General features: G+C 38.6%; 1 protein-coding gene across 2 annotated transcripts in view; it reads right to left on the reverse strand.

Annotated features, from left to right (window-relative positions):
• YAF2 (YY1 associated factor 2) overlaps positions 1 to 16,172 on the reverse strand; it is a 74,358-nt gene extending 58,186 nt beyond the window's left edge. For both annotated transcript variants that reach the window (XM_055318848.1, XM_055318847.1), the window contains exons 1-2: positions 15,986 to 16,172; positions 15,467 to 15,592 (exon numbers count right to left, since the gene is read on the reverse strand). In XM_055318848.1, coding sequence (XP_055174823.1) covers positions 15,467 to 15,592; positions 15,986 to 16,011 — 152 coding nt within the window. In that variant the 5' untranslated portion in view covers positions 16,012 to 16,172. The remainder of the gene's footprint in view (positions 1 to 15,466; positions 15,593 to 15,985) is intronic.
• Positions 16,173 to 27,771: the final 11,599 nt, after the last annotated feature.

The following is a 27,771-nucleotide window of genomic DNA, read 5'->3' on the forward strand; positions in this document are numbered from 1 at the left end:
CTATGCAAGACACAGTGACAAGCACTGCGAATGTTTATTAATATTACTTACAGTTATCATCATTAAATAAGAACTATGCTAAGTTCCTTGCATCATATATCACATTGAATCATCACCATAAAATCATATAGTTATACGGCTATAAATGGGAGGGTGGGGATTTAAGTTGAAATATGATTCCAGGAGAAATGGTACTGCTCTCCAGGAGATTATAGTTCTGGGAAGGAGAAAAAAACAGACACAAAATGATTTCAACACACTATGGAATTATAATCATCACATTTCTGCATAGAACGCTTCAAGAGTAATTGAAAGGACATTCACTTTGGCCAAGAGATAAAGAAATGTTTTTGAGATGGTATCTGAGCACTCATAAAAACTAAGAAAGAAACTGTGGAGGACAGGAGAGTATGAAGTAGAAGAAACAGCGTTAACATACCAGATGACAAAAGAGGCCTAAAAAAGACTATGACCATGCTTTCTGACAACTCAATCCTGGAAATAGATTTAGTCTTTACCTATGGAAAACAGTAAAAAAATGCTGTTTTTAACTGTTCAACTCTTAAGTCTATTTACACTGCTTACCACTATTACACTACCAAAGTGCTTTACGGATGGTAAAACTTCTACTGGCAAGCCCCCAAATGTTTATGTGACAAGCCATATCAGGTTACTAGGAAACACATACATACACGCACGCACACACACACACACACACACACACACACACACACACCCTTGCAGGCACAAGTAGGGTAGGAAAGAGAAGAGGGAGATGGGGGACATAGTGGGTAGGTAAAATTATCCCTGAAACAATTTCTGGAAATCTTTTAGCAGGAGACTTATTCTTATGCTCTGGTTTTGTTCGAGCATACCTGAACCCCATGCTTGACAAAAGAGACTGTTACCCCTAATGGATATCTTGTATTATATCACCACTCGTGTATTTGATTGTTTTAACATTTTTTGAGGACTTACTATATGCCAGGCACTGTGTCAAGTATTTTATAAGAATCATTTCATTTAATCCTTACAACCTTTAGATTAGGTAGGTGCTATTATCAGGTCCATTTTATAAACATTAAAACTGAGGCTCTAAAAGTTGATTAACTTTCACAATGTCACACAGCCAGGAAGTGGTGGGTGAGACCAATATTTAAACCTAAACAATTGGGCAGCTTGGGTATTTCAGCAGTTTGGCACCGCCTTCGGCCTAAGGCGTGATCCTGGAGACCAGGGATTGAGTCCCTCATTGGGCTCCCTGCAGGGAGCCTGCTTCTCCCTCTGCCTGTGTCTCTGCCTCTGTCTCTCATGAATAAATAAATAAAATCTTAAATAAATAAATAAATAAATAACCTAAACAATCAAGCTCGAGAGTCCACATTCTTTACTACTATAGTATATAACTGCATAGAACTCTGAAATATTCAAATATTTTTTTGCTTTCATTATACTGAATACACATAAAAATTTAAAACAAACATGCAGGTGAAAAAAATAAAACTAGATAAATTTTCCTGCATCAAGAACATGAATAAACAATGAAGTCCTTCACAAGTAGAAGATGGCAAGATTACAATTAAAATGTCAATTACCAAGGAATAATCCAGAAAAATGCTATGTGATCAGAGACATTAAGCTTATGGAAAATTGGCAAAGAGGGAACACTGACCAAATGTGATAACCACATTGATACAGATAACGGAATAGCCTTATTAATTTTACCAAAAAGTATAATTTGATGACATTAGGAATTTAACATTTTTCATCTATAAATTATATTTCTCATTACTCATCTAATAATGTATTATGCAGTTCTAGGTTTTACCAGCCTTGGTCTTTAAAAAAAAGAGCAAAGTGTTTGACAAGATGGGTGAGAAGAAAGGAAAGATCTAGGGAAGGAGGGAGGAAGAAAATGGTTTTCAAGAGAGAAAGTTTCAAATCTACCCATCACTACACTAAACTTATTAGAAACTCTTGCCTTTGCAATGTGAAGCTAAGAAGTTCAATTAACAATTAACTTAGCCTGTGCTGAACAGAAGACTGTAAGTGGTAGAAGGCTAAATGGATGGAACAGGGCAGTGGTTTTCAACAACAAAAAAAAGCTGATAGCAAAAACACCTTTCAAAAATAAAAAACAAAGAATTAAAGAGTTAAAAAAATTAAAAGAAATCCTAATCAATAAACTGCATAAGAGGACAGATGATGTGGCTAAAGTGGAGTTGTGGGACATTGGAACCCCAGTTGCTCCTATTGGCAATCATGGGGACAGTTTCATAAGACTTTAGGGCTACAATCAATACAATGAAAAACTTGTGGGTTCTTCTGAGGGAAGGCTAGCTCATTTCTACCCCCAAGAAAACTGATATTTGATTCTAACTGGCAAGCACATCTTCTCCTTACTCCTACAACTTGCTCTCTCACAGGTTTCCAAACTTAACCCCAAATTAGATATGTGGATGAAGGAATGTATCGTTGTGTATGGACAGCAGAAACAGGCATAAGAGGGAAGAAGTGTTAACAAAAGAAGCACTTTTGGACTTAAGAATTCAAGAGGGAAGTGTTGGCCAGAAATGACGCACCATAAACAGACACATCCACACTCACATGCCTTGTATACAAATGCACACCCACATACCCACATACATGCAACCTTGCCTACAAAAACACACGCACCCCCAAAAGAAGAAAGCCCTTTGGAAAAAGCCGTGCAAGTGGAATGAATACCTCAGAACCTTGCCTGTCTCACTACCTTATGCTAAAAAAAAAAAAAAAAACAAAAAACTAGAGTAGTGCTTCTCAAATTTTAATGTGCATATGAATAATCTAGGGATCCTATTAAAATGTAGGTTCTGAGTGGTAAATCCTTGCTGGGACCTAAGATTCTGCATTTCCCTTTTTTTTTTTTAAAGGTTTTATTTAAGTAATCTCTACATCTATCATGGGACTTGAACTCACAACCTTGAGATCAACAGTTGTGAGCTCCTCCAAATAAGCCAGCCAGGCACCTCCAGATTCTATGTTTCCAAAAGTTCCCAGGTGATGCCTATGCCTGTGGTCTTTGGACCACACTTCAATAGCAAGGGTCTACAAAACAGTATGCCCCCAAAGAGTTCTGTATTATCCAGAGAAAAACAAAACAAAACAAAACCCAGTCAAGTAAGATTGAGAATTGCTAAACTAAATAAGCTAAAACAAGTTCTACTGTAGACTTCTCAGAACTTTGACTTTATTAAACTCCAAGAAGATAGGATTCACAGTATTTTCCAAACTTTTTTAGCTTGTTTCAAAGAGCATTCCCTAGGACTGGCATTTATGAAGCATGGAGCACAGAAAGAATCAAGGCAGAGTGAGAGCTGTCTTGGGTCAGAGAACTCCCAATGTAGAAGTCTCCTCCTTTTCCCCATTCTTCCAAAGAGACACCTCAACTTCCACTTTTAAATCCTAATATCCATAGAATTTAAGAAACAAAACAGATGAACACAGAGGAAGGGAAGGAAAAATAAATTAAGATAAAAGCAGAGGAGACAAACCATAAGAAACTCTTAACCCTAGGGAAAAAACTGGGTTGCTGGAGGGTGGGGATGGGAAGATGGGCATTAAGGAGGGGCACTTTGATGTAATGAGCACTGCGTGTTATATGCAACTGATGATCACTTATCTCTACCCTGAATCCACACATGTTAACTAAATTCAATTTAAATAAATAGATAAACACTAATATCCACCTGTAAAAGACAAAGTAAACACACTTTATAAGTAGTGATCTCTGGTTGGAGAGATGTTATAAAGAACATTTCTATTTTCCTTCTCTTTAGTATCTTTAATGAACATGTAATACTTTTATCATCAGAATGAAAGTTACTGGGCAGCCTGGGTGCCTCAGCGGTTTAGCGCCACCTTCAGCCCAGGATGTGATACTGGAGACCCCGGATCGAGTCCCATGTAGTGTCCCATGTAGGGCTCCCTGCATGGAGCCTGCTTCTCTCTCTCTCTCTCTCTCTCTCTCTGATGAATAAATAAAATCTTAAAAAAAAAAGAATGAAAGTTACTACCTCAAGAAAAAAAGTAATTCTATCCCCCATGTTCAAGTTATTTATATTCACTTGAAACAATTACTTTATTCAGATTTACTGAACAGATAAAACCAAAAAGATTTTCTAGTAAAGGAAGAACTGCTGGCAACCTAGAAATGAGTATTAGTGAGGAGACTTTGGGCCCTGGGGAGACCAAAGATAAACAGCAATAAAAAAAAAAAAAAGGATGGAAAAAGATGAAAGAAGGCCAAAATGACTTTGCCTTCTCTGCAAATGTACCTAGAACTCTTCTTGAGCAACCACTTTGCTGGCATCAAATATTATCTACTTGCTACTCTTAAAGGTTGATCTTCCCTAGTATATCCTACCATGTATGAGAGTGTGCACAAGAAGCCTCATCAGACTATAAAACATGAAAAAAGTGGTTTAATTTGTCTAAAAATTGCCAGTGGGCTGCACAAACTTTTTTCATTCACAATCATATACACACTTATAGTCAAATTGGTTATTAATTATACTATTAATGACTTATTGTGTCACCAATAAAAGAGGGAAATGATATTTACAGGGATTTTTTTCTAAGAAATACTATTATTTCAAAAAAGTCAGTATATACAGTACAACAAATGTTACTATAAAAGACATCAAAATGAAGTTTGTTAACACTTGTTCTTCAAAAACATTAGTTAATATAGGGACTGCCATTTTGTTCTTCACTTATACTGCTAGCCTAGTTTTAACATAAATTCTTATATTAGTTATAAGAAGTGGTTTAGTGTTAGAAATTATCAAGGTGTACAGCACTAGATCTAGGTATATGAAATTTACAAGAAGAAATCTTTAAGAAGTTATTTGCTAGCAAATTTAAATGTTACCATAGCAAAGTGATAAAAAGAACTGGAAGTCCAAATAACTGAATGTAATATTAACCACCTATTGACTTACACAAAGTTACAATCTTTCCAGGCCTGTTTTCTTACATGCCAGGAGGATACTAGGTTAGGGCCTTGAGTTTCAACAAATAGAAAAGAGCTCACCCAGCAAATTGCCATGCTTTACCTGGCAGTTCTCAGTATAGCTGCAACAAGAATCCTCTAAACTAAGCTGAAAATTTCAATCAAGAAGGATTTGCAAACAATAGTGGCCTCAACCTATTTCAAAAGTTTTAATACCAACATGTTTACCCCAAACCTCTCAAGATCTTTCCTCTGAAGACAATTTTATCCCTCTACTATTAAGGTTTCAAGTAATAAAAACCAGTCTGTCTCAGGAAATGACTAAACACCATGGAAGCTCTTGAAAGGTTCTTTCCAACTCTAAAATTCTCAGTAATTCTGTAATTTCCCATAATTAAAAATATTATAAAATGGAGTTCCTACTGAATCTTCTAAAACAGATTAGCATAGATCATGTAACAAAAGGTAGAGATTTTAACCATAAAAGCTAATAAACAAAACCTTGTTAGTATTCAATAAATATTTGTTAAATAAGTATTTTATTTTCAAGATCACAATGACATATTTTACAAACGTGCAATATCACTAAAATTACAAGCTTCAAACAATGATTTAAGGAAAATGTGTCTAAAAAAAAAAACCACCACCTGTTTCATTAAATCCTTGAATGAAAACTTGATACCCCACAAACTGCTAATCTTTCTACCAAAATATGCTAGCCCTTTAATGCCTTAAAGAAAAGAGGAATAAGCAAAGAAAACCTTTCACTCAAACAGGATAGTTTCATAACCCTCTTTATCAGAGGCAAAAGGATGAAAAGATCAACCGGTAGTCAACCTGCATTTCAATCTAGGCTCTAACACTAAATCTGTGATTCGATGACCATCTTCCTCTCTTCCATATCGGGTGGTCTGAAAAGCAAATGGAAGGCTATATAGGAAAGCATTTCTGAACACAGAAAATCACTAAATGAATGATAAAGAATTTAAAGATACTGCTTTTACTGAATTCCTACCCCCAAGAAACCACCAATAAGAACAAAATTAATTTTGTAGCAATACATTATATTCTTTCAAACATATACCTTAATAGTAATGGCTACCATTTATGCTATGTGTGAGCCATGATGATAAGGCTTTACAGAAATTAACTCATTTAATTTTCTCAACAATTCTTAAAAAGAAAAAAAAAAACCCAAGTAGCACAATGAAAATCACTGCCAATATAATAAGACAGCTGAGAAACAGATGTTAAATTCAATAATGTAGTCCCATTATAAAATTATTTTATTCCCAAAAAAGATGGTTTCTGGGATTATTAAATATCATATATGGAAAAATTTAACCTATACCATCCTATGTAAATTGTCACAAATAATTTTAGCCCTCTGAAATCTTCAATTATATAACAATTATCTTAAAAACAGCAGTTCATTTTAAAATATTTAAAAAATATATTAATATACATATTTAGATACACATACACACAGACCTATACAAGGAGAAAAAGAGGGTTTTATTTAGCAGTGACATGGCAGTTTCATTTGGCTTAAATTTTTTAAGAGAAAGCTAATCATTCCAATTGGAAATTTGCCATGATGTTAGAATGACATTTTACCAAAAGTACCTGATTCATGACTATACCAACAACTGATTTCATTCTTAACTTGAGCACAGGACTTCTCCCAAAACTAGGACTATGCTGGAAAATTAATTCTAAATTCCTTCTTCTTTTTACCCACTGGCAAATACTATTTATCTGTCTTTGCTAGGATTCAAACTCTCAGAAGTTGCAACGGGGTCTCATCCACAATTCTACAGTCCTAGCATATGGTACATGCTTATCAAGCATATGCAGAATTCTAGAATTTTGTTCACTACCATTCACTTCTGATAATTCACACATGTATATATGAAGGTTCTTTTCCAAGTAATGACTTACACAACTTGCATCAGAATTCCAACTTCTTCAAAGCTTACATATATATTTAAAAAAAATCAATAACTTTTCCTTTCTAATACATGTATTTCTCTCTCAATAAACTTTTCCTGAATACCTATTATTTCTCAGGCACTCTGTCAAGCATCTTTGAAAAAAGTAATGACAAGCTCACATTTCCCTTACACTCATAGCATAACAAAAGAGCAAATGCATACATGGAGCACAACTATAGTACATTAAATGATATAATGAAAATAAGCATCACAAACTAAGTGACTATTCAGATTCTAAAACAAGAATATAACTACTCTCACAACTTTAACCAACCCTCCTCTTTCTGGATAATTTTTCCTCTTCATGAGAAAGGTACAAATTAAGCCTCAATTTATGAAGAAATGCTGAAGCTTAATGAAGATCACAATCAGAGGTATGCACAAAAAAACACAGAAAGGAAGGCATTTCAGATGGGTCAAGGAGAATAGATATGTGAACTAGGTTTTGAAGAATAAGCAGTTAACTATATAGGCAAAATGATAACAGAATTGTAGAAAAATATCAACTCATCCTGTAAGTCTGACTTTGGACAACTGGAGATAAAGAAGCACAAGATGAGGGAAAATCCATTATTTCTTTAATGTATGTCTAATCTCTATAGTTGGACAGGTGTCTGCTAATTTATATAATTGGTTTATCTTTAAAAGTAACAAGTTCATATGTAAAAGATTATCTCAATCATAAGGTAAAAATTAGTGCCATTAACTTTAAACGCAACAAATTCAAACAAGTGCAAAAATCTGAATTCTAAACTATTTTTCAATTAAACAATCTCAAATACAACAAATCTATGTTTAGTATATTCTAGTTTTTAATAGGCCCTCAATGTCAACTATATAACTTTAAAAATCGCTCAAAGGAGAACTCACAATTCAGTTGAAGTAAAATATATTTCATAATATGCTGTACTCTGACGACTTCAGTAGTTTAGTCAAAAGAAATACTTTTCATTTTAGCTATACTATGCAAATTTCAATAATCTGAATTAACAAGACCTACATAAGTGGTTGTGAGATAATAAACATAACAACTTTCTAAAGTTATACCATAAAAATGCACATTACTATCCTTAAAATATAAAACTAATATATTGCTGCTGTTAGATTAAAAATGATAAAGCTAAAAATGTTTCAAAATTGAGAGGCAAATTGTATTTATTTGCATACATACATGTTTAAGTATTTGACAAGAACATAGTAATAGAAAAAATACATTTAAGAGATGGCACTGAGTTCTTTACGTTTACATCTCAATCTTCAAAATAGTCACATATTGTGTTAAAACATTATTGTGTTATAAAAATACTATTTCCATGTTTAAAGATAAAAAACGGAAGAATCAGGGTCACTCATCTTAGTTACTAGTCTAACTGTAAACACTTGGTTTAAATAAAACAGTAGCATCAAAATACAAAACAAAATTGTGAAAAATTTTTAAAAAGTAATTCTAAAATATACACCTACAAATTATGGACAAAGAAGTCTGGTAACAACATAACATTTTCAAAGTCTTAAAAGTTACTGGGTGGTGACTGCCTGGCTCAGTTCGAGGAGCATGTGACTCTTGATCTTGGGTTCATGAGTTTGAGCCCCATGTTGGGTATAGAGGTTGGTCAAAATAAGTAATTAAACTTTAAAAAGGTATTGGAAAAGCAATACTAGGTGTCAAGCAGCATAGTAAAATTTAAAGGAATGTTAGCTGAAAAAGTTTAAATGCCTATAATGTTCCAAGTATTTTACTAACTTCTGGAGATTAAACATCCAGACAACATTACCACAACATGGTGGTTCTCTAGGAATAATTACATATACATTTACATAGATTGAATCAATAAAATAGGTGAGGTGAGGAGGTTATAATCCCAGAAGGATTTAAGAAGGGCCATCTAATGAAAATACTTGAGTGCTGATGCAACATTAGATTGGTTGGAATATGCAGCAGGAAACGAGGCTAGCAAGGCAGTTCGGAGAAAGAGTATCACATTCAGGAGTTTATTAACCTTTTTCAATAAAGAGATCTTTAATCACTGGAGATCTCTCTCTCTCTTTTAAATAAAAGGACAAAATCACACAGTTTCAAAAAACATACTGAAGATAATGCAAATAGCATTGTGAAGAGGCCAATTTGTCATAATTCATGAAAGAAATGACATGGGCTTCTAAACTACAGCAACATAAATTGGAAAAAAAGGACAGATGTGAGAGACAATCTAAAGACAGGACATGAGGAATGATGATGAGTTGGAAATCAAAGTTAAGACAATGATAGTTTCTGGCTTGGATTCCAGAAAGTTTGTGCCACATACAAAGTGAAGTATATAGAGAAGAAGCCAGGATACCATATGCAGAAATTGATTTCAGAGATGTACAAGAAAAACTAGAAACAAATCATGTTAAAGACATCAAAAGGGGAGAATTTCAAATTTTAAAAAAGGCTACCAACATCAAATACTATGGAGGTGACAGGGAAACAAGACTGAGATTAGGCCACTGAGTTTAACAAGTAGGTCACTAGGTTATCAGGGAGATCTTACTCAACAAAGGATAAATGAAAGGAAAAGAATGCCTGCTGAAGTAAATCTGTTGGATGTAGAAACCCAAGCTAGTAAAACCCTACACCAGTAGTTCATAACTTTTTGGTCTCAGGCTCTCTGTACATGCTCAAAGTTAAAAGAGTTTTTGTTTATGTATATCTTATCTAGCAAGAAATAAATTTACTATATCAGAAATAAAAAGTTAAAATTTAAATATACATTAGTTCATTAAAAAATAAGTCACATTTTAATATGATATTTTTATTTTAAAAAACCCTGTTATTTTCCAAAACAAAAGTAATTTCGTGTCAAGAGTAGCACTTACATATTTTTGAAAACCTCTAATATCTGGCTTAACAGAAGACATATGGATGTCATATCAACTTCTGCATTCAATTTGTTGCAATATAATATGCTGGTTCAGTTCAAGAATATGAAGAAAATCTGGACTCCCACAAATATGTAGTTGAAAAGGGAGGAGTATTTTAATAGCCTTTTCGGATAATTATGGATATTTTTCTTTGATAAAAACACACAAGTAGTTATTTCTCAAAGGTTAGTTGAAATGTGAAATCTGAAACCACATAAACAAAATTTTCAAAGTAGTACCTTAAAATCCATTGGTTTATTTTGTACTTTTAAAGGATTATCTATGCATGGTTTTGTAACACCATACATTGTTTATTAGAAAATACTGGTTCACTAAGTTATGCAGATCTTCCAAATGTAAACAAATTTCAGATAAAATACCAGAAATTATGTTCACTGATACACCACCTGATTCCATCTTTCAGGTACCGGGAACTATAGTGGTTACAGGTTTTCAAAAATTCTAGTTTTCACTTGAAAGCTCAATTTTTATCACTGGCAATAATTACTATCGATTGTTTTTTTCCTTGAAGTGACAGACTCACTGTGTTCATTTCCGAAAAAATATGTTACATATCCAAGTCTGAATAGCCATACTTTGCCAGGCATTCTTTCAAGTAAAAATGATGTTCTATGAAAAAAAGTAGCTAGTTCTGCTTGCAACTCACACAACTACACGCTTTCCCTTGAATCAACCACTGTATTCTGGTATGCAGCAGAAGTGCTTTACTTGTACTTCCAGTTCATCAGACAGTATTAAAAAAGACACGAGACTCCCTAAAATTAGTAACTTTTACTGCTTCATCAAGGGAATACATCCTTAAGTGAAACTGGCATCACTTAAACTTCACAAACATAGTAGTGAAGATTATGATGAATATAGATAGCAATTTGGTGCCACTGCTTTGGTTCATACTAAGCGGCCAGCAGTTTTACCCATCCTTGCCTTTACACCACCACTGCAAGTGTGAACGCAGCAAAAAGGGCAAATAACGTCTTAATATGATTATGAAAATATTTTAGACCTTACAGACTACCTAAAAGGGTCTCAGCCACCCCCCAGGGTTCCTCAGATCACACTTTGAAAACCACTAATCCAACCACTAATCTCTTGAGGAATTTCTCTGTAAACAATGAACCCCTGTGACTACTCTAACCCAAGATACCAAGAGGAAAACGAACCAATCAACCTCCTAGAATAAGGAGTCTCTGAATGACAACTATGTGGTAGCTGGAAAGGCTCCTCATAGACAGGTAAGAGGAGACTGGAGATCTCTGCTTTCTGAAAAACAACTGACTTAGATGGTCAGTAATTTTTTTTCTCCCATTCCTACACCAAGAGTAGGAGAATCTATGACAAACCTCAAGTTAGAAGATGGAAAACAAATATGATAACAATGCTACTGAAAAGACTTTTATCAGAAAATTGGGGTTTTTTAAAGAAAAGTTCTTCAAAATGTAAATCTTAATCTACTTCCATTTTATAAAAGCTGAAATAATTTATCTTTTTTATGAACAGTCAGATCCTGACCACATTACTGTTGTTATAAACACTACCTGTTTTAAATGAGAAAATTTCCATTTCTTTGAGTACACATAATTTACTAATACTTCATGTACAGAATCTGATACAATTCCAAGTGTTTCTGATTTGACAACAAAATCATAAAATCTTACAAGAGAAACAAAGAAACATCTATTTGCTTGCCATTTTATGTCCAATATCTAGCTCAGCTCTTGTATAAAATAAGATGTTCAGTAAACACCATTAACATTGCAATAGTTGAAATGGGTAAGAACACAGGTCTCCAGACAACCAGTACAACTAGTGCTTTATGAAATCTATTTCATTGTTCTCTGGAACATCATCTCAAATAAACCCAAGGGAACTATTACAACTTATCCTGAGAAAATACAACATTACCTGTTACGCTTTACATCTGAAAGGCCACTACAGACTCAGTGTTTCACATGTTCTCATTTAGATCACATTTCAATATCAAAACAGATAGCTTCATCATGCTCATTTTTAAATATGTGCCATCTGAGCCAAGCAGTAACTTCTATTCCTACTTGAAGAACTGGCAATAACCACTTTAACTCAATCATCATACACTGACTGTGCTACTCTTATACACACTATACTAAATTTTCTCTGATGATTCAGAATGGTTCTTTATTTCCTAGTTCCTAAGTGTCTCGTATTTGAGACACTTATTGCCTTATAAAAACTTGTAAAGACCAAGAAGACTGTATATAGTACCTTTGATATTAATTTATCACCATAGCTTTTTCTTTTTTAAATGTTTCCTGTCAGTATGACATTTATCATTGCTTCTCTCACAAGAGCACAATGGAGAAAACATCAAGTACTTGAACTATCTAGTTATTTAGATTCTGGATTAAAAAAGAGATTAATCAAATTTAAACTAATTAAGGCCAGCAAGCACAAAACTGAAATTCAATCATAGAAATGGCATAAACGTAAAGAATGTAAGTGATCAATTTAGGAATTGAAGCTACCTCAAATCACGTTTCATTTTAAAGTACCATTATGAATATGACCTCATTTCACTGCATATAGTCATTCTGCAGAAAAACGTGACCTACCAAGAAGACAGCCAAAGAAAATGGCCTTCTGTTGAAATAAAAGGATTTGAACTCGATATTCCTTAAAGTGGAATGTCAGTAAAGACTTTGGGAGGAGACCATGGGCTCCATCTTCTCTGGAGGTTTAAAAAGAAAAAGACTTTTCGAATGTCTGGGATGGCTTAGACTTGGCCTCACATTGGGCAACTTCCAGACAGAATCAGTTCAAAGGTCAGTCTGACCCACGCAATTCAAGTCCCGTAGGTCAGTCACGCAAACGAGTCATTAGCAAACTGCATCTTCTGCTCTGCCACCATCCAGGGAGTCCCTGCTTTGATAATTACCAACCTTACCCATGAAATTACCCTAACTGCTAATTAACATGTCAGTTGTACAGAATTATTTCTTCCAGCTCCTGAAACTTTTGCTTCTCACTAGCGTCCTTTAATCCTGTTTTTCTAACATTACCAGAGAGGGAAATATTTTGCGGTACAGTCAGTATCTGCCCTCTTAACAATGCCCTGTTCCGTTATCCTATCCAAACATGGATTCCACTCTGAATTTCAGAAACAGTGGCAGGAAAAAAAAAAAAAAACAAAAAACAAAAAACAAAAAAAAAACAGATAACACAGAAATTAGAGCTCTGAGGTTTAACTTACGGCCAAAATCAAAAGAGAAGAGACAATTCAGAGAGAGGAAGGAAGAAGCTGAGAGGGTCGTAGTGTAGAACACTTACTTTTAGGAACAGAGTGTCCCTTAGACTTCTGGTGAGTTGCCCAGAGCCTCTTCAGTTTCAATCCAAATGACAATGCTTCTCTGAGTCCTCCTCAAGTAATGTTTCCACCACTAAAAAAACTGGATCTACAAGAGCTCAGATGTACTGGTAAAAAAGTATCAGGGGCCCCCATGTGGGCCTGAAGCCTCTTTTACACTAGGCCCACTTCTCTGTCCTGGGCCAACTCCCCTGTGCACTATATTCCTTCTTCTTCCAGGTGCCAGGTATTCAGCCTGTTTCTTCTCTTCTGAGCTGCCACCACCTACTCTATTTTCTCAGGGTTCCTCTAACCCCAAGACTGGCTGTGGAGTAGGACAACAGCTTCCCCCCTTCCTTGCTGTCCCTGCAAATAAACATATAGGCTCTTCTAGTTTCAGTATTTTTTTCTAATGGCTACAAGAAAATAGAAAGGGAACAACAAAAAGCAACAACATCGTACCAGAGATTAAGATTATAAAATAATTGTCTCCACTTTAAAAGTCCCTGCCTGGAAAAACCACATTTTCTGAAAATTGCTTGAGTGTTTTAAGAAGTACAAAGTACTAACATAGATATACAAATATATTCTAAACCAAATCCAACCTTATATAAAAAATAAAGATATCCTACTTTTCAAAATACTTAAAGCACGGGTCCAAAAATTGTTGCCATGTTCACTTTAGCAAATAGGTGCTTTTTTTTTTCTTTTTAGAATGTTTCTTTTTAGAATGTTTTAGAATGTTTTAGAAGTTTGCTTCTTGAAGGATACCATGAAAAATGCTCTACATATTTTATCCAATGTAAATGAGATTTTAATATGTAAAAAGCATATTAGGATCCACGAAAAGACAAGTATGTGAAATGCAGCTAGCTCCTAACTAAACAAATCTTAAAATTTATTTCCAACCATTTCTGCCTCTACCTTTAAAAAAAAATGTCATAAATTGTTGTAAATGGTGTTTCAAAACCTGGTTATCTCATTTTTAGGGTTCTAACTTCTACCGAATATATAAATCTAATGTCAATACCAAATAGGCCTTTTTTAAAGCAAGTCTATCACATCAGTATACCTATACCCATGAGTTTCTAACAGACTTTTTTTTAATATCAAGGCACATGATATCTAAATATGAGCTATAAATCCCATGCTTACAATAAATTCCAAGGCTACTTTCCTATAAAGGAGAAGGAACTCTGAAACGAAGCGTTGGCAGATCAAGAACGTCAGACTCTGAATTTCCTGTATGATTTTCTTTATCCACTTAATCCACTAAGTGGTTTTTTTTTTAAAAGACTGAGCTATTATACTGTAGGCCTACAATAAAATAAAAACTGAAAATAGGCAGCGATCATTTCATCTCATTTGTATAGCCTAATAGATTGCCATTTCATCAAACTAAAAATACTCAAGATACTTTCAGCAAAAAAAAAAAAAAAAATGTGTCCCTGTGACCGGGCTCACCTCCAACTATTTATAAAATCTTAGAGAATAAGGTTAAAAATACTAACCGAAACGTTGATCTAGCCGTTCCAGACGTCTATATATAAAATAAAGGAAGTTTAACCTATTGTGTATTCTAGAATCAAATACTTTTTCTTTCTTTGCTTTTGGAAGAACGAAATTAAATTCTACCTTTGGCTTTCTCCAGAGTGTTTCATGGTTTTTTTTTTTCCCCCTTTGATTCCTAGAATCAAATACTTTTTTTTTTCTTTTTTTTTGGAAGAACGAAATTAAATTCTACCTTTGGCTTTCTCCAGAGTGTTTCATGGTTTTTTTTTTTTCCCCCTTTGATTCCTGGAATCAAATACTTTTTTTTCTTTTTCTTTTTTTGGAAGAACGAAATTAAATTCTACCTTTGGCTTTCTCCAGAGTGTTTCATGTCTTTTTTTTTTTTTTTTTCTCTTTGATTCCTACACACTAACACAACAATGCAGCCAACATCATTACACCCGGAATGGGAGGCCGGCGGGGGCATCACACCCAGCGATACGAATTAAATCGCAGGAGCTAATGCCTCCCCTTCAATAGTTTATTCTCTCTTGGCAGCAAGCTAACTAACGTTCCGGCCTCTTCAATCACCCGTCACCGCAAACCGCGGCTCGGGGCGCGATCAACGGGACCCAGGTCCTGTGGCGGCCGCCACCTCGCTCCCGCCGGGGCTGCGGTGTCACGGGAGGGGCGGCCTCCGCAGGGGCGGCCGACGACGGCGCGCCGGGCAGGCCCGCGACTCACCGGGTGGAGGTGCCCTTCCGCACATCGCACATCATGCACTTGAAGGCCTCGGCGCTGTTCCGGAAGGTGCAGACGCTACAGTCCCAGTAGCCCTCATCCGAGGACGGCTTCGGCTGCCGCTTCGGCCTGCAGGACACAACCCGGACACGACGCGGCGCGGGGTCACCGGCAGGCCGCGCCCGGCGCTCGCGCCCCGCGGCCGCCCCCGCCCCGCCCCCCGCCCCAGTTCCGCGACCCCGCGCCCCCCCCCCCGCGCCCCGCGCCCCGCGCCTCCCCGAGCGAGGGGGAGGGCGCGGCCGCAGTCGCCGCCGCTCTGACACCCGCGGCCGCCGCCATCGCGGCTCCATTGTGGGGCGGCCGGCGCCGGCCCCTCACACGCGGCAGCGGCAGCGGCAGCGGCAGCGGCAGCGGCAGCGGCGCCGCCCTCGGTGTGGCCCCGCCGCCCGGGCGGCGAGCGAGCGAGCCGAGGAAGCCCGGCGCTCGGGCCCCGCCGCCTGCGCACCGCCCGGGCCCCGTTACCTGGTGGGGCTCTTCTTGTCTCCCATGGCTTGGCTACCGCCGCACGCCGAGCTCGCCGCCGCCGCCGCCGCCGCCGCTCTGTTTGTCAATAAGGAGGATAATAAGCCGGGGCGGAAGCGGGCGGGGGGAGGAGGAGGAGGAGGAGGAGGAGGGGGCGGGGAAGGCCGCAGCGCCGAGCTCGCGAGCCGCCGCCCGCCGCCGCCGCCGCCGCCGCCGCCGGAGCCCACGCAGCCTCCAGCTGTCGGGGAAACTCCTGCCTGGGCGCACGTGACCCGCGCCGGCCAATCAGCGGCGGCGCCGGAGACTTCAAACGCGGCCAGCGCGGCCCAGCGCCCGCGGCCGGTCGGCGGGGGCGGCCGCCGCCGCAGCCTCCCCGCCGGGGCCGCCCGCCGCGTGACCCCTCACGGCCCGAGCTGGCGGCGGCTCCGGGAGGCTGAGGAGGAGGAGGAGGAGGAGGAGGAGGAGGAGGAGGTGGGGCCGCTCCTGCTGCTGCTGCTGCTGCTGCTGCTGCTGCCGCCGCCGCCGCCGCCCCGCCAGCCCGCGGGACGACGGCCGCCCCGCTCGGGAGGACAGCCCGGCCGCGGTCCTCAGGTAGGGCCGCGCGCCCGGCCCCGCCCGGGGGCTCACCTGGGGGCTCACCTGGGGGAAGGCGGGAACCAGGCCCGAGCGCGGGCCTTAAGGGGGGGGGGAGGGCGGGGACTTGAAATCCCAATTTCTCTGCACGCGAATCTCTGCCGAGAAGGTATCGTCGCCCTTAAATTAGAGGAAACGAAACCGAGGCCCGAGAGAGGTGAGGTGACTTCCCCCGTATTATTATATAATGAGAAGGTGACAAAGGCAGGACTTTAACCTTGGTTTTAATTCCAAATGCATAAAAAAAAATTCCAAATGCATCCTTTTGCCCCCCCCACACTATTTATAATAGCTTAAAAAAATAGTAACTCATAAGCCCTTTTTCTTTCTCTCTCTCTCTTTTTAATTTTTTTTAAATTTTTTTAATTCTTATTTATTTATGATAGTCACAGGGGGAGAGAGAGAGAGAGAGAGAGAAGCAGGCTCCATGCACCGGGAGCCCGACGTGGGATTCGATCCCGGGTCTCCAGGATCGCGCCCTGGGCCTAAGGCAGGCGCCAAACCGCTGAGCCACCCAGGGATCCCCTCTCTCTTTTTTTTTTTAAATAACGAGTTCACGTGTCCCCTGGAGGCTGCTGACTGAGAAAGGAACACGTCTCTCCCGAGCCTCGTTGCCTCCACACACCGGATGCGTCGACCTGGCCCCGCGAAGCTCCAGCCCTACTTCCTCAATCTATTCGGTAATCTGCAACCAGATTGAAAATAAAATGCAGACGACGTTAGGCCACCATCCGATCTGGCAGTTTGCTAACGGCTCTCAGACTCCAGAGCCTGGCATTCAAGAATTTCCACTTTCAAAAAAAAAAAAAAAAAAAGAATTTCCACTTTCTCCCTACCTCCCTCTCCCTATGCGACTCCCCCCCCCCCCATCAGAAAAGCTGCCTCCTGGCGAAGACAGCGGATGAAACTCCTGTATTGAGTCCCCAAAACTCTTCCTTCGCCTATGTGTGGCTTCCTCCTGCATATTTTCCTCTTCTCTCCGTTTGTACTGTCTCTACCCCATCTCTCTCGGTTCACAGCGAGTCCGAATTCTGTGAAATAGTAACTCTAATAACTGAAAGAACTATAAAGGGACTAGTGAAGTCAGGAGTCCCGGGTTTTCAGCCTACTTTCCCGGTTCCTCCGCTGATGGACCTTGGAAATTGGGCTTCATTTCTGTGACTCTCAACCTCTTCATCTGCAAAATGTTACCTGTATTTATTATGAGGTTGTGTAATTAATAAAATAGCTGACAGTTTTTTTTTTTAGCATTGCATGCCAGGCACTTTGTAGATCTCTTCACGCAGATGCATTTAAAAAAAAAGGGGGGGGGGACTCAAAGTATTATGCAAATGTCCTCATCAGGTAGCCTATCCCTTCATTTGAAAGACAAGGATCAAATGGTTTTTCTTTAATGAAAAGGGCGAGATTAGAGCTCAGATAGCTTCTTTATCTTTTACCAAACCATGGTTTCTGATTAACCAAATCAACCCAATTTACAGCAGTCCCTGAACTCACTGCAACATGTGTACTTTTTGAAAGTGTCAGTTATCCAGACTCTGACCTCAAATTGGAAACCATGAGGAATATGATTGAGAAGAGCAAGCGAGAGGAGATCTAAGGCCTAGTCCTCAATCTCTTAGTGATACAGTGAGCAAACTTAGGTAAGTCTCTTGTGTAATATAAGGGAATTAAAACTTTTTTTAAGTTTTTTTAGGAATTAAAACTATTACCTAAAGTCCCTTCCAAGTCTAAGGCATTATGATGTTTTAAAATTTCTCAACTAGATGGATCATCAAGGAGACTGGCAGGAACTGGTCTACTTGCAAAAGTGCTGGCAACAATGTATTTTTAAGTCTAAAGAAAACCAAATCAGAGCTAAAACTGTCCCATGCTGCACATCACCATTTCACTAGAATACAACCTCCACCACTGGGAAGTAAACTCCACTTCTGAATTATTTAATCAAAAAGGGCTTGGTTTTATTTTTATTTTTAACTTTTATTTTTCATCTTCTTCACTGCATGTCCAGCCCCTAGAATCCTAGAATAGTCTGACACCTAGTTGGTAGTCAGTAAATATTCTGAGAATGAATACATTCATTTACATTTATGTCCCTATTCTTTTTTTAATATTTTTTAAGATTTTATTTATTTATTCATTATAGACAGAGAGAGAGAAAGAGAGGGGCAGAGACACAGGCAGAGGGAGAAGCAGGCTCTATGCAGGGAGCCGGATGTGGGACTCAATCCTGGGTCTCCAGGACCACGCCCTGAGCCAAAGGCAGACGCTCAATTGCTGAGCCATACAGGCATCCCAATATGTGGCAGTTCTTGAATGAGATAGGTTTTCATAACAGGAGTTACAGCCTGAGCATATTGTATGCAGAGGATGGTCAATCAAAGCTGAAATTTGTAACATCCCTTCCAACTGAACTTTACAACTCTGCAAAGTATGCTAACCCTTTTAGAAGAGCTAGGAACCCAGTTTCTGTGGAATACAAAAGCACATGCCCTTGCACTAAACCAGCTGCCTCCTATTTATTGATGCTTCTTTTAGAAAAACCCCTTCAGGAAAAAAAAAAAAAAGAAAGAAAGAAAAAAGAAAAACCCCTTCAGGGCAGCCCCCATAGCTCAGCGGTTTAGCGCCGCCTGCAGCCCAGGGCGGAGATCCTAGAGACCCTGGATCAAGTCCCGCTTTGGGCTCTCTGTGTGGAGCCTGCTTCTCCCTCTGCCTGTGTCTGCCTCTCTCTCTCTGTGTGTATCTCTCATGAATAAATAAATAAAACCTTTAAAAAATAAAGTCTTGAAATTTTCTAATTATTTGCCTTATACAAATTAAAATAATCCTTAGGTCATTGATATAATAGTACTTGTTTCCATTCTAATATGCTTCCTAAAATGGCAGAGACGGAGAAAGTTACTGAAGCTGTATGGGATCCTGTATACAGGTGAACAGTAATCTACCCTCTTGAGATGGATGAAGAGATTGAGAGCCTCTTAGATCAAGAAACTGATGGTGGGATCCCAGAGACCCCAGGAGCTTCCAATTAGCCGTGAGTTTCTAGCAAGGAGGCAAACACAGAAATAAGAGCTATGTGTTAAACTTTTCTATGTAGTTATTTGGCAAGAGGAGCTGATACCTGAAGTAAAACTGCAATGTGAAGAAAATGGTATAACTGAGGGAAAAATGAGCTACAAGTCTTCCCTGAAGGAACTTGGAATGCAGGAGAACAATAATTAACTGCAATTGTAAAAGCAATCACATTTTAAAAGATTGATTTTGGGGGGTTTTGTTTAGTTGGTTTTATTTTTGTAAAGCAGAGGTACCTTTCCTGATTTTGTTCATTATAAAACTTATATGTTACCACTCCAACAGTTTCTAGGTACCAAAATAAAGCAGAGAGGCAGAGTGGTTTTAACAAAAGAAATTTATTTTCTCACAATTCCAGAAGCTCTAGTGTGAAATCAGGGTGTCAGCAGGGTTGGGTTTTTCTGAGGCCTCTCTCACTGACTTCTAGATAGCCACTTTCGTTCTGTCTCCACATAGTCTTCTGTGTATGACTGTGTCCTAATCTCTTCTTAGAAGGACACCAGTCATATTAGATTAGGGCATCCCCTAATGACCTCATTTTATCTCAATTACCTCTTTGAATGTCCTATCCCCAAATATAGTCACGTTCTGATGTACTGGGGAATTAGAACTTCAACATGAAGCTGCAGGGAGGGCAGCCCAGGTGGCTCAGCCGTTTAGCACCACCTTCAGCCCAGGGCGTGATCCTGGAAACCCAGGATCGAGTCCCGCGTTGGGCTCCCTGCGTGGAGCCTATTTCTTCCTCTGCCTGTGTCTCTGCCTCTTTGTGTGTGTCTCATGAATAAATAAAATCATTTAAAAAAAAAAAGAATCTGCAGGGAGGACTGGCATAATTAAGTTCGTAACACCAGCATAAAGAGGTCAGCAAAGATTTTTTAAATTAACGTTTCCAGTGTATTCTTATAACATTACTAGTACAGGTTCACAGTCCTCGTCTGAAGCCTTCAGGCTGGATAGATTTCATTAGTAAGACATTTTGGGATTTTCAAAAGGCATTATGGTACAAATACTACATAATTACATAACCCTACAAGTGGGTTATCAAATAGTGCCCTATGATCAAATGCATTAATATTTCTGTAAAATATTTAAGATTCACCCCATGTGGGAATATAAAGTCCATAAATCACCTCACCTCAGTGCTACTCCGGTTTTACTACTGAATTATTACAAACCAGGTAAAATATGAAAATGCTTTCAGTTTTCAGTGATTTTTGAGTTACAGGATTATAGAAAAAGGATTGTGCATTTGAAAGAACATGAGGACAAAATAAGATTGAAAAGATTAAGATTAAAAACAAACATTCACGCTCTTTTTTTTTTCCCCTTTTTGGTAAGTATACTCTTTAATCCCCATCCCCTATTACCCTGTTTCCCCTCACTTACCTCCCCTTGTGTAACAATCCATCTGTTCTCTGTAGTTAAGAGTCTTGGTTTATCTCAGTCTCTCTCTCTCTCTCTTTTTTGTCTTTGTTCATTTGTTTTGTTTCCTAAATTCCACGTATGAGTGAGATTATATGATACTTGTCTTTCTCTGACTGACTTATTTTACTTAGCATAATATACTGTAGCTCCATTCATGTTATTTCAAATGGCAAGATTTCCTTTTTTTATGGCTGAATGATACTCCATTGTGTATTTATACCACATCTTCTTTATTCATCTATCAATGAACGCTTGGGCTGCTTCCATAGTTTGGCTATGTTTAATAATGCTGCAACAAACTAGGGGTGCATGCATCCCTATAAATCAGTGTTTTTTAATTTGGGGGGTAAATACACAGTAGTGTGATTCATGGATTATAGGATAGTTCTATTTTTACTTTTTGAGGAACCTCCATTCTGTTTTCCACAGTAGCTGCACCAGTTTGGATTCCTACCAACCATGTACAAGGTCCCTTTTTCTCCACATCCTCACCCATACCTGCTGTTTCCAGTGTTTTTTAGTTTAGCCATTCTGACAGGTGTGAGATGATATTTCATTGTAGTTTTGATTTGCATTTCCCTGATGATTGGGGATATTGGCATCTTTTCAGGTGTCAACCATTTGTATATCTTCTTTGGGAAAATGTTCATGTTCATTTTTAAATCTGATTATTAGTTTTTGGTGTTAAGTTGTATCAGTTCTTTATATATTTTGGATACTAACCCTTTATCAGATATGTCATTTGCAAACATTTCCTATTCAGTACGTTGCCTTTAATTTTGTTGGTTGCTTCCTTCATCGAGCAGAAGGTTTTTATTTTGATGTAGTCCCAGTAGTTTATTTTTGCTTTTATTTCCCTTGCCTCAGGGATCCCATCTAGAAAAATGTTACTATGGTTGATGTCAGACAGATTACTGCCTGTGCTCTAAGGATTATTTTTATATAATTATTTTAACTTAGATTTTAGGTAATTAACATACAGTGCAACATTGGTTTCTGGAGAATTCAGTGATTCATCACTTACATACAACACCCAGTGTTCATCATAACAAGTGCCCTCTTTATTTATTTTTTATTTTTTTTAATTTTTATTTATTTATGATAGTCACAGAGAGAGAGAGAGGCAGAGACACAGGCAGAGGGAGAAGCAGGCTCCATGCACCGGGAGCCCGATGTGGGATTCGATCCCGGGTCTCCAGGATCACGCCCTGGGCCAAAGGCAGGCGTCAAACCGCTGCGCCACCCAGGGATCCCACAAGTGCCCTCTTTAAAACCCATCACCCACCCATGTCCCTCCATCAACTGTCAGTTCTCAATCATTAAGTCTCTAATGGAGCAGCCCCGGTGGCTCAGCAGTTTAGCGCCGCTTTCAGCTCAGGGAGTGATCCTGGAGACCAAGGATCAAGTCCCACGTCAGGCTCCTTGCATGGAGCCTGCGTCTCCCTCTGCCTGTGTCTCTGCCTCTCTCTCTCTCTCTCTCTCTCTCTCTCTGTGTGTGTGTGTGTGTGTCTCTCATGAATAAATAAATAAAATCTATTTTAAAAAAAGAGTCTTTAATGGCTTGTTTCCTTGTCCCCTTTTTTTCTTCCCCCATTTGTTCCCATTTGTTCATCTGTTGGTTTTTTTGTAATATTTTATTTATTTAAGAGAGAGAGTGTGTGTGCACAAGCAGGAGAGAGAGAGAGAGGGAGAAGTAGAAGCAGACTTCTCACTGAGCAGGGAGCCTGATGCAGGGCTCAATCCTAGGACCCTGGGATCATGACCTGAGTTGAAGGCAGATGCTTAACTGACTGAGCCACCCAGGAACCCCTGTTCATCTATTGCAGTTCTTAAATTCCACACATGAGTGAGATCATATGGTACTTTTCTTTCCCTAACTTATTTCACTTAGCATAATACACTCTAGGTCCATCCATGTACGTCATTGCAAATGCAAGATCTCATTCTTTATGATGGCTGAGTAATATTCTGTATTCTGTTGTGGTATATATATATATATATATATATATACACACATCTTCTTCATTCATCAGTCGATAGACATTTGGGCTCTCTCCATAATTTGGCTGTTGATAATGCTGCATAAACATTGGGGTGCATGTACCCTTTCTAATTTGTATTTTTGTATTCTTGGGTAAATACCTAATAGTGCAGTTGCTGGATTGTAGGGTAGTTCTATATGTAACTTTTTGATCTTCAGGGGTTTTTATGGTTTCAGGTTTCACATTGCGGTTCTTAATCTATTTTGAGTTTAATTTTGTGTGTGGCAAAAGAGAGTAGTCTAGTTTCATTCTTCTGCATGTAGCTGTCCAGTTTTCCCAATACCATTTGTTGAAGAGAGTCTTTTTCCCATTGTATATTGACTCCTACTTCATCAAAGATTAATTGACCATATAATGGTGGGTTTATTTCTGGATCTTCTATTCTAGTGATTTATGTGTCTATTTTTATGCCAGTGCCATACCATTTTAATTACTGCCACTTTGTAAAGTAACTTTAAATCTGGAATTGTGATACCTCTGGTTTTGTTTTTCTTCTTCAAGATTGCTTTGACTATTTGAGGTCTCTTGTGGTTCCATACAAATTTTAATATTGTTTGTTCTAATTCTGTGGAAAATGCTGTTAGCATTTTGATAGAGATTGCATTAAATCTATAGATTGCTTTGGGTATTATTATAGACATTTTAACAGCATTTATTCTTCCAACTCATGAATATGGAATGCTTTTCCATTTCTTTTTGTTGTCCTTATTTCTTTCATTAAGCATTTTATAGTTTTCAGAAAACATTCACACTCTTTGACACAACAATTCCACTTTGGGGAGTATATCCTAAAGATACAACTTGAAGTGCATAAAAAGCTTTTACACGAAGACAGCCATGGCAGTTATTTTAATAAACATTGAAAATAGCCTGAATGCCCATCATAAAAGGAATAGTTAAGTAAATTATGATCTAACCAAAGGATTGGATTTTAAGCAGTCATTAGAAACTATGTTGAGGATGTGAGGGCACCTGGGTGGCTCAGTGGTTGAGCGTATGCCTTCAGCTCAAGTTGTGATCCTGGGGTCCTGGGATTGAGTCCCACATCGGGCTCCCCATGGGGAGCCCACTTCTCCCTCTGCTTATGTCTCTGCCTCTCTGTGTGTCTCTCATGAATGAATAAATAAAATCTTTAAAGAAAAAAAAGAACCTTGAGGATATGAATAGACATTTTTTTCAAAGTAGATATGCAGATAGCCAACAGATTTGTAAAAGGATGTTTAACATCACTAATCATCATGGAAATGCAAATCAGAACCACAGTTCTGATCACCCCACACCTGTTAGAATAGCTATTATCAAAAAGACATGATGTAAGTGTTGGTGAGAATATGTAGAAAACGGAACCCTTGTGAACTGACAGTAAGAATGTAAATTGATGTAGCCACTATGGGAAACAATATAGAGGTTCCTCAAAAAGTTAAAAATAGAGCTACCACATGATCCAGCAATTCCACTTCGGGGTATTTATCTGACGAAAATGAAAATACTAACTTGTAAAGATAACTGTACTCCTATGTCCATTGCAGCATTATTTACAATAGCCAGGATAGGGAAACAACCTAAATATCTATTGACATGTGAATGGAAAAATAAAATGTGAGATATATATACACACACGTACACATGCAATTACATACACACACAGCAATATTTTATATGTACACATGCACACACACAACAATGGAATATTATTCAGCTGTAACAAAGAATGAAATCTTGTCATATATAACAATGTGGATGGACTTTCAGGGTATTATGCTAAGTGAAACAAGTCAAAGAGAGAAAAATACTATATGATCTCACTTATATGTGGATTCTTACAAAATAAAAACAAACACCACGCTCATAGATACAGAAAACAGAGTGATTCTTGTCAGATGCAGGGGTTTGGTGGTTAAGTCAAACAGTTGAAAGGAACCAAAAGGTTAAACTTCCAGTTATAAAATAAATAAGTCCTGGAGATGTGTAGCATTGTGACTATAGTTAATAACACTGTATTGAACTTTTGAAAGCTGTGAAGATTAGGATCTTAAAATTTCTCATCATAAGAATAAAAGAATTCTTTGATTCTTTATGGTGGCAGATGTTAACTAGATTTATTTTGGCAATCATTTTCCAACATATACAATTTCCTGCTGAACGTTATCCACTATTAATGAATTCTGTGTCCTATCATACTATTTGATTTGAGGAAGACAGATGAGAACCAACATGTAGAAATAAGAGGCTATGTTGAAACCAGTGCTGGGCTGGTTTGGAGTAAAGAACAAATACAGGAAGAGTAGAGTCATGATTGGTGGGGCTATTTTTAAGGCCAGACCTGGGGATTAAATAGGGAACCATTCAAAAGGCTTAGGATAAAACAAACAAACAAACAACAACAAAAGGCTTAGGATCTAAGGAGGGAGAGATATGGTGAGGATTCAGAATGCCAGGAGCTGATTGTAGCTGATTGTAGACAAAGAGTCATCCTGCACTGAAATGCAATTGAAGTTGTTTCGAGGCTTTAACTCGCTCTAAAGAAGGTCCACTCACCTTCTAATGCTAGTGTCTTTGATGGAGTCATGTGAAGCCGGTTCTGCAGATGTTGGTAAAACTGGCATTTGGATTCAGCTTCTACCACAGAAAGGAATTGCTTCGGCTGGGAGCAGCCCTCAGAGAGGCAGGGAGCAGACTGGAAAACAACAAAAAGGCAACAAGAAGGTGAGAAACAAGTACCTTTTTCTTTTTTAAAGATTTTACTTATTTATTCATGAGAGACACACAGAGAGGCAGAGACAAGCAGAGGGAGAAGTGGGCTCCCCATGGGGATAGAGCCCAATGTGGGACTCTATCACAGAACCTCAAGATCATGTCCTGAGCCGAAGGCAGATGCTCAACCACTGTGCCACACAGGTGTCCCACAGGTCCCTTTTTCCTTCTGCCTTTTAGTATCCTGCTGGCACCCCCTACTGGCATGGCCAGCTAACGAAGCTGAAAGGTGGTCCCACCAGCACAGTGCCAGCTACAGGATCACAAAGCAAGTATAGAGTGTGGTTTTGGGGGTGACAGACAATGACTGAATAACTGCCAGTGACCCTCTGATGACTCAGCATCCACACAAATGCTTCTACATATGTTTAAACATCCATACAATAACAAGACTTTCTTTTGCCCTAGATGCAGCCATCCGGTGTACAAATACATTCTCATCCTTCCCTAAAAAGGCAGAGACACAGTACCCCAACAGTCATGGTGCCATTATCTGGGAGTCAATGACATCATCTATCTCCATGCCTTTTTGTTACTCCTTAAATTCAGTCACAGTCTTATCTGATTTTCTGTTATTAAAGACTAAATTTTAAAGTTAGCCTCCAACAAAACTTGTAACCAAATAATAAAAGGAGAAAGAGAAAGAAGAAAATAGTTCATATTGACAAATATACATACTACAAGCTCACATGAAACAAGCAATAAAGAAAAATACATAGTTGCTGCCATCCTCATTTCTGTAACTGGTCATGGAGCATACTTGATATTTACAACTTTTTTCCACTAACCGTTCTGTATTTTATGTTTCCTTTTTCCTCAGGCACTTAGCCAGTCTAAACACTGTACCTGATGGGGTGACCCAAACCTTCATTCCTGAGTGCTCAGTGGTCCTGCCTTGGTTTGGTTGCTGAAATTTCCATTAACTTTCGCTATTGGACATTGAAGTACTAAGAGATGCTCTCATGAGTATCATGGGTTGAGTACTGTGTCTCAGCAGTTAATCAGTTAATCAACTTAGTTTTCTCTTTGTAACCAGGATCGGTATCCCCATCCAATAAAGTAATTCCCCTATTTGTTTGATGGTTCAGTGGCATGAGGAACATTAAACATCCACCTGTCAGCTTTATCTCCTAACTCAATAGAAGAACTATTACTGTGACCTTCATGGAGGCATTCCTACCCTGGGAGTCAAGAACTCCAGACCAGCAGAGTTTGATGTTACAGAGATGGAAAGAAAAAATTCTGCAAGCATGTTTTTAGGCATTATAGTGAGAAAAGCTACTTCTAATTCCATTTCTTGATTCCTAGATTTATTCTGGCTATGGAAAATATAGCAACATGTACTGTCCTCTGATTCAAAGTATATACTATATCTTATAAGAACCACATTTTTTCAGAATATGATCTCTAAACCGACTGAATCTTGATTAAGCCATTCCACTGTTCTGTTAGGTCAGATACTTCTGGGAGACAGAGAATGTGATGTGACCAGTGAATTTCATGGGCATGAATCCATTGCTGCACTTCTTTTGCTGTGAAGTAAGTTCCTTAACAGAAGCAATGTTGTACAGAATATAATGAAAATAGATAAGACACTTTATGAACCCACAGATGATGGTGCAAGAAGAAGCATTATAGACAGGGAAGGCAAATCCATATGCAAAGTATGTGTTTATCCCAATGAAAACATCTCTTTTTTTTTTTTTCCATGAGGGAAGTGGTCCAATATGACCAACCTACCACCAGGTGGCTAGCTTGTTCCTTCAAGGAAGGGTGCCAAGTAGGAGACCCAGTGTTGGTCTGTGCTCTCAGCTAGTTAGGTGCTCAGCAGTAACAGTGTAGCAGGCTACAAAGATGATA

This window comes from Nyctereutes procyonoides, unplaced genomic scaffold (genome assembly GCF_905146905.1).
Source record: "Nyctereutes procyonoides isolate TBG_1078 unplaced genomic scaffold, NYPRO_anot_genome, whole genome shotgun sequence".
Lineage (NCBI taxonomy): Eukaryota > Metazoa > Chordata > Mammalia > Carnivora > Canidae > Nyctereutes > Nyctereutes procyonoides.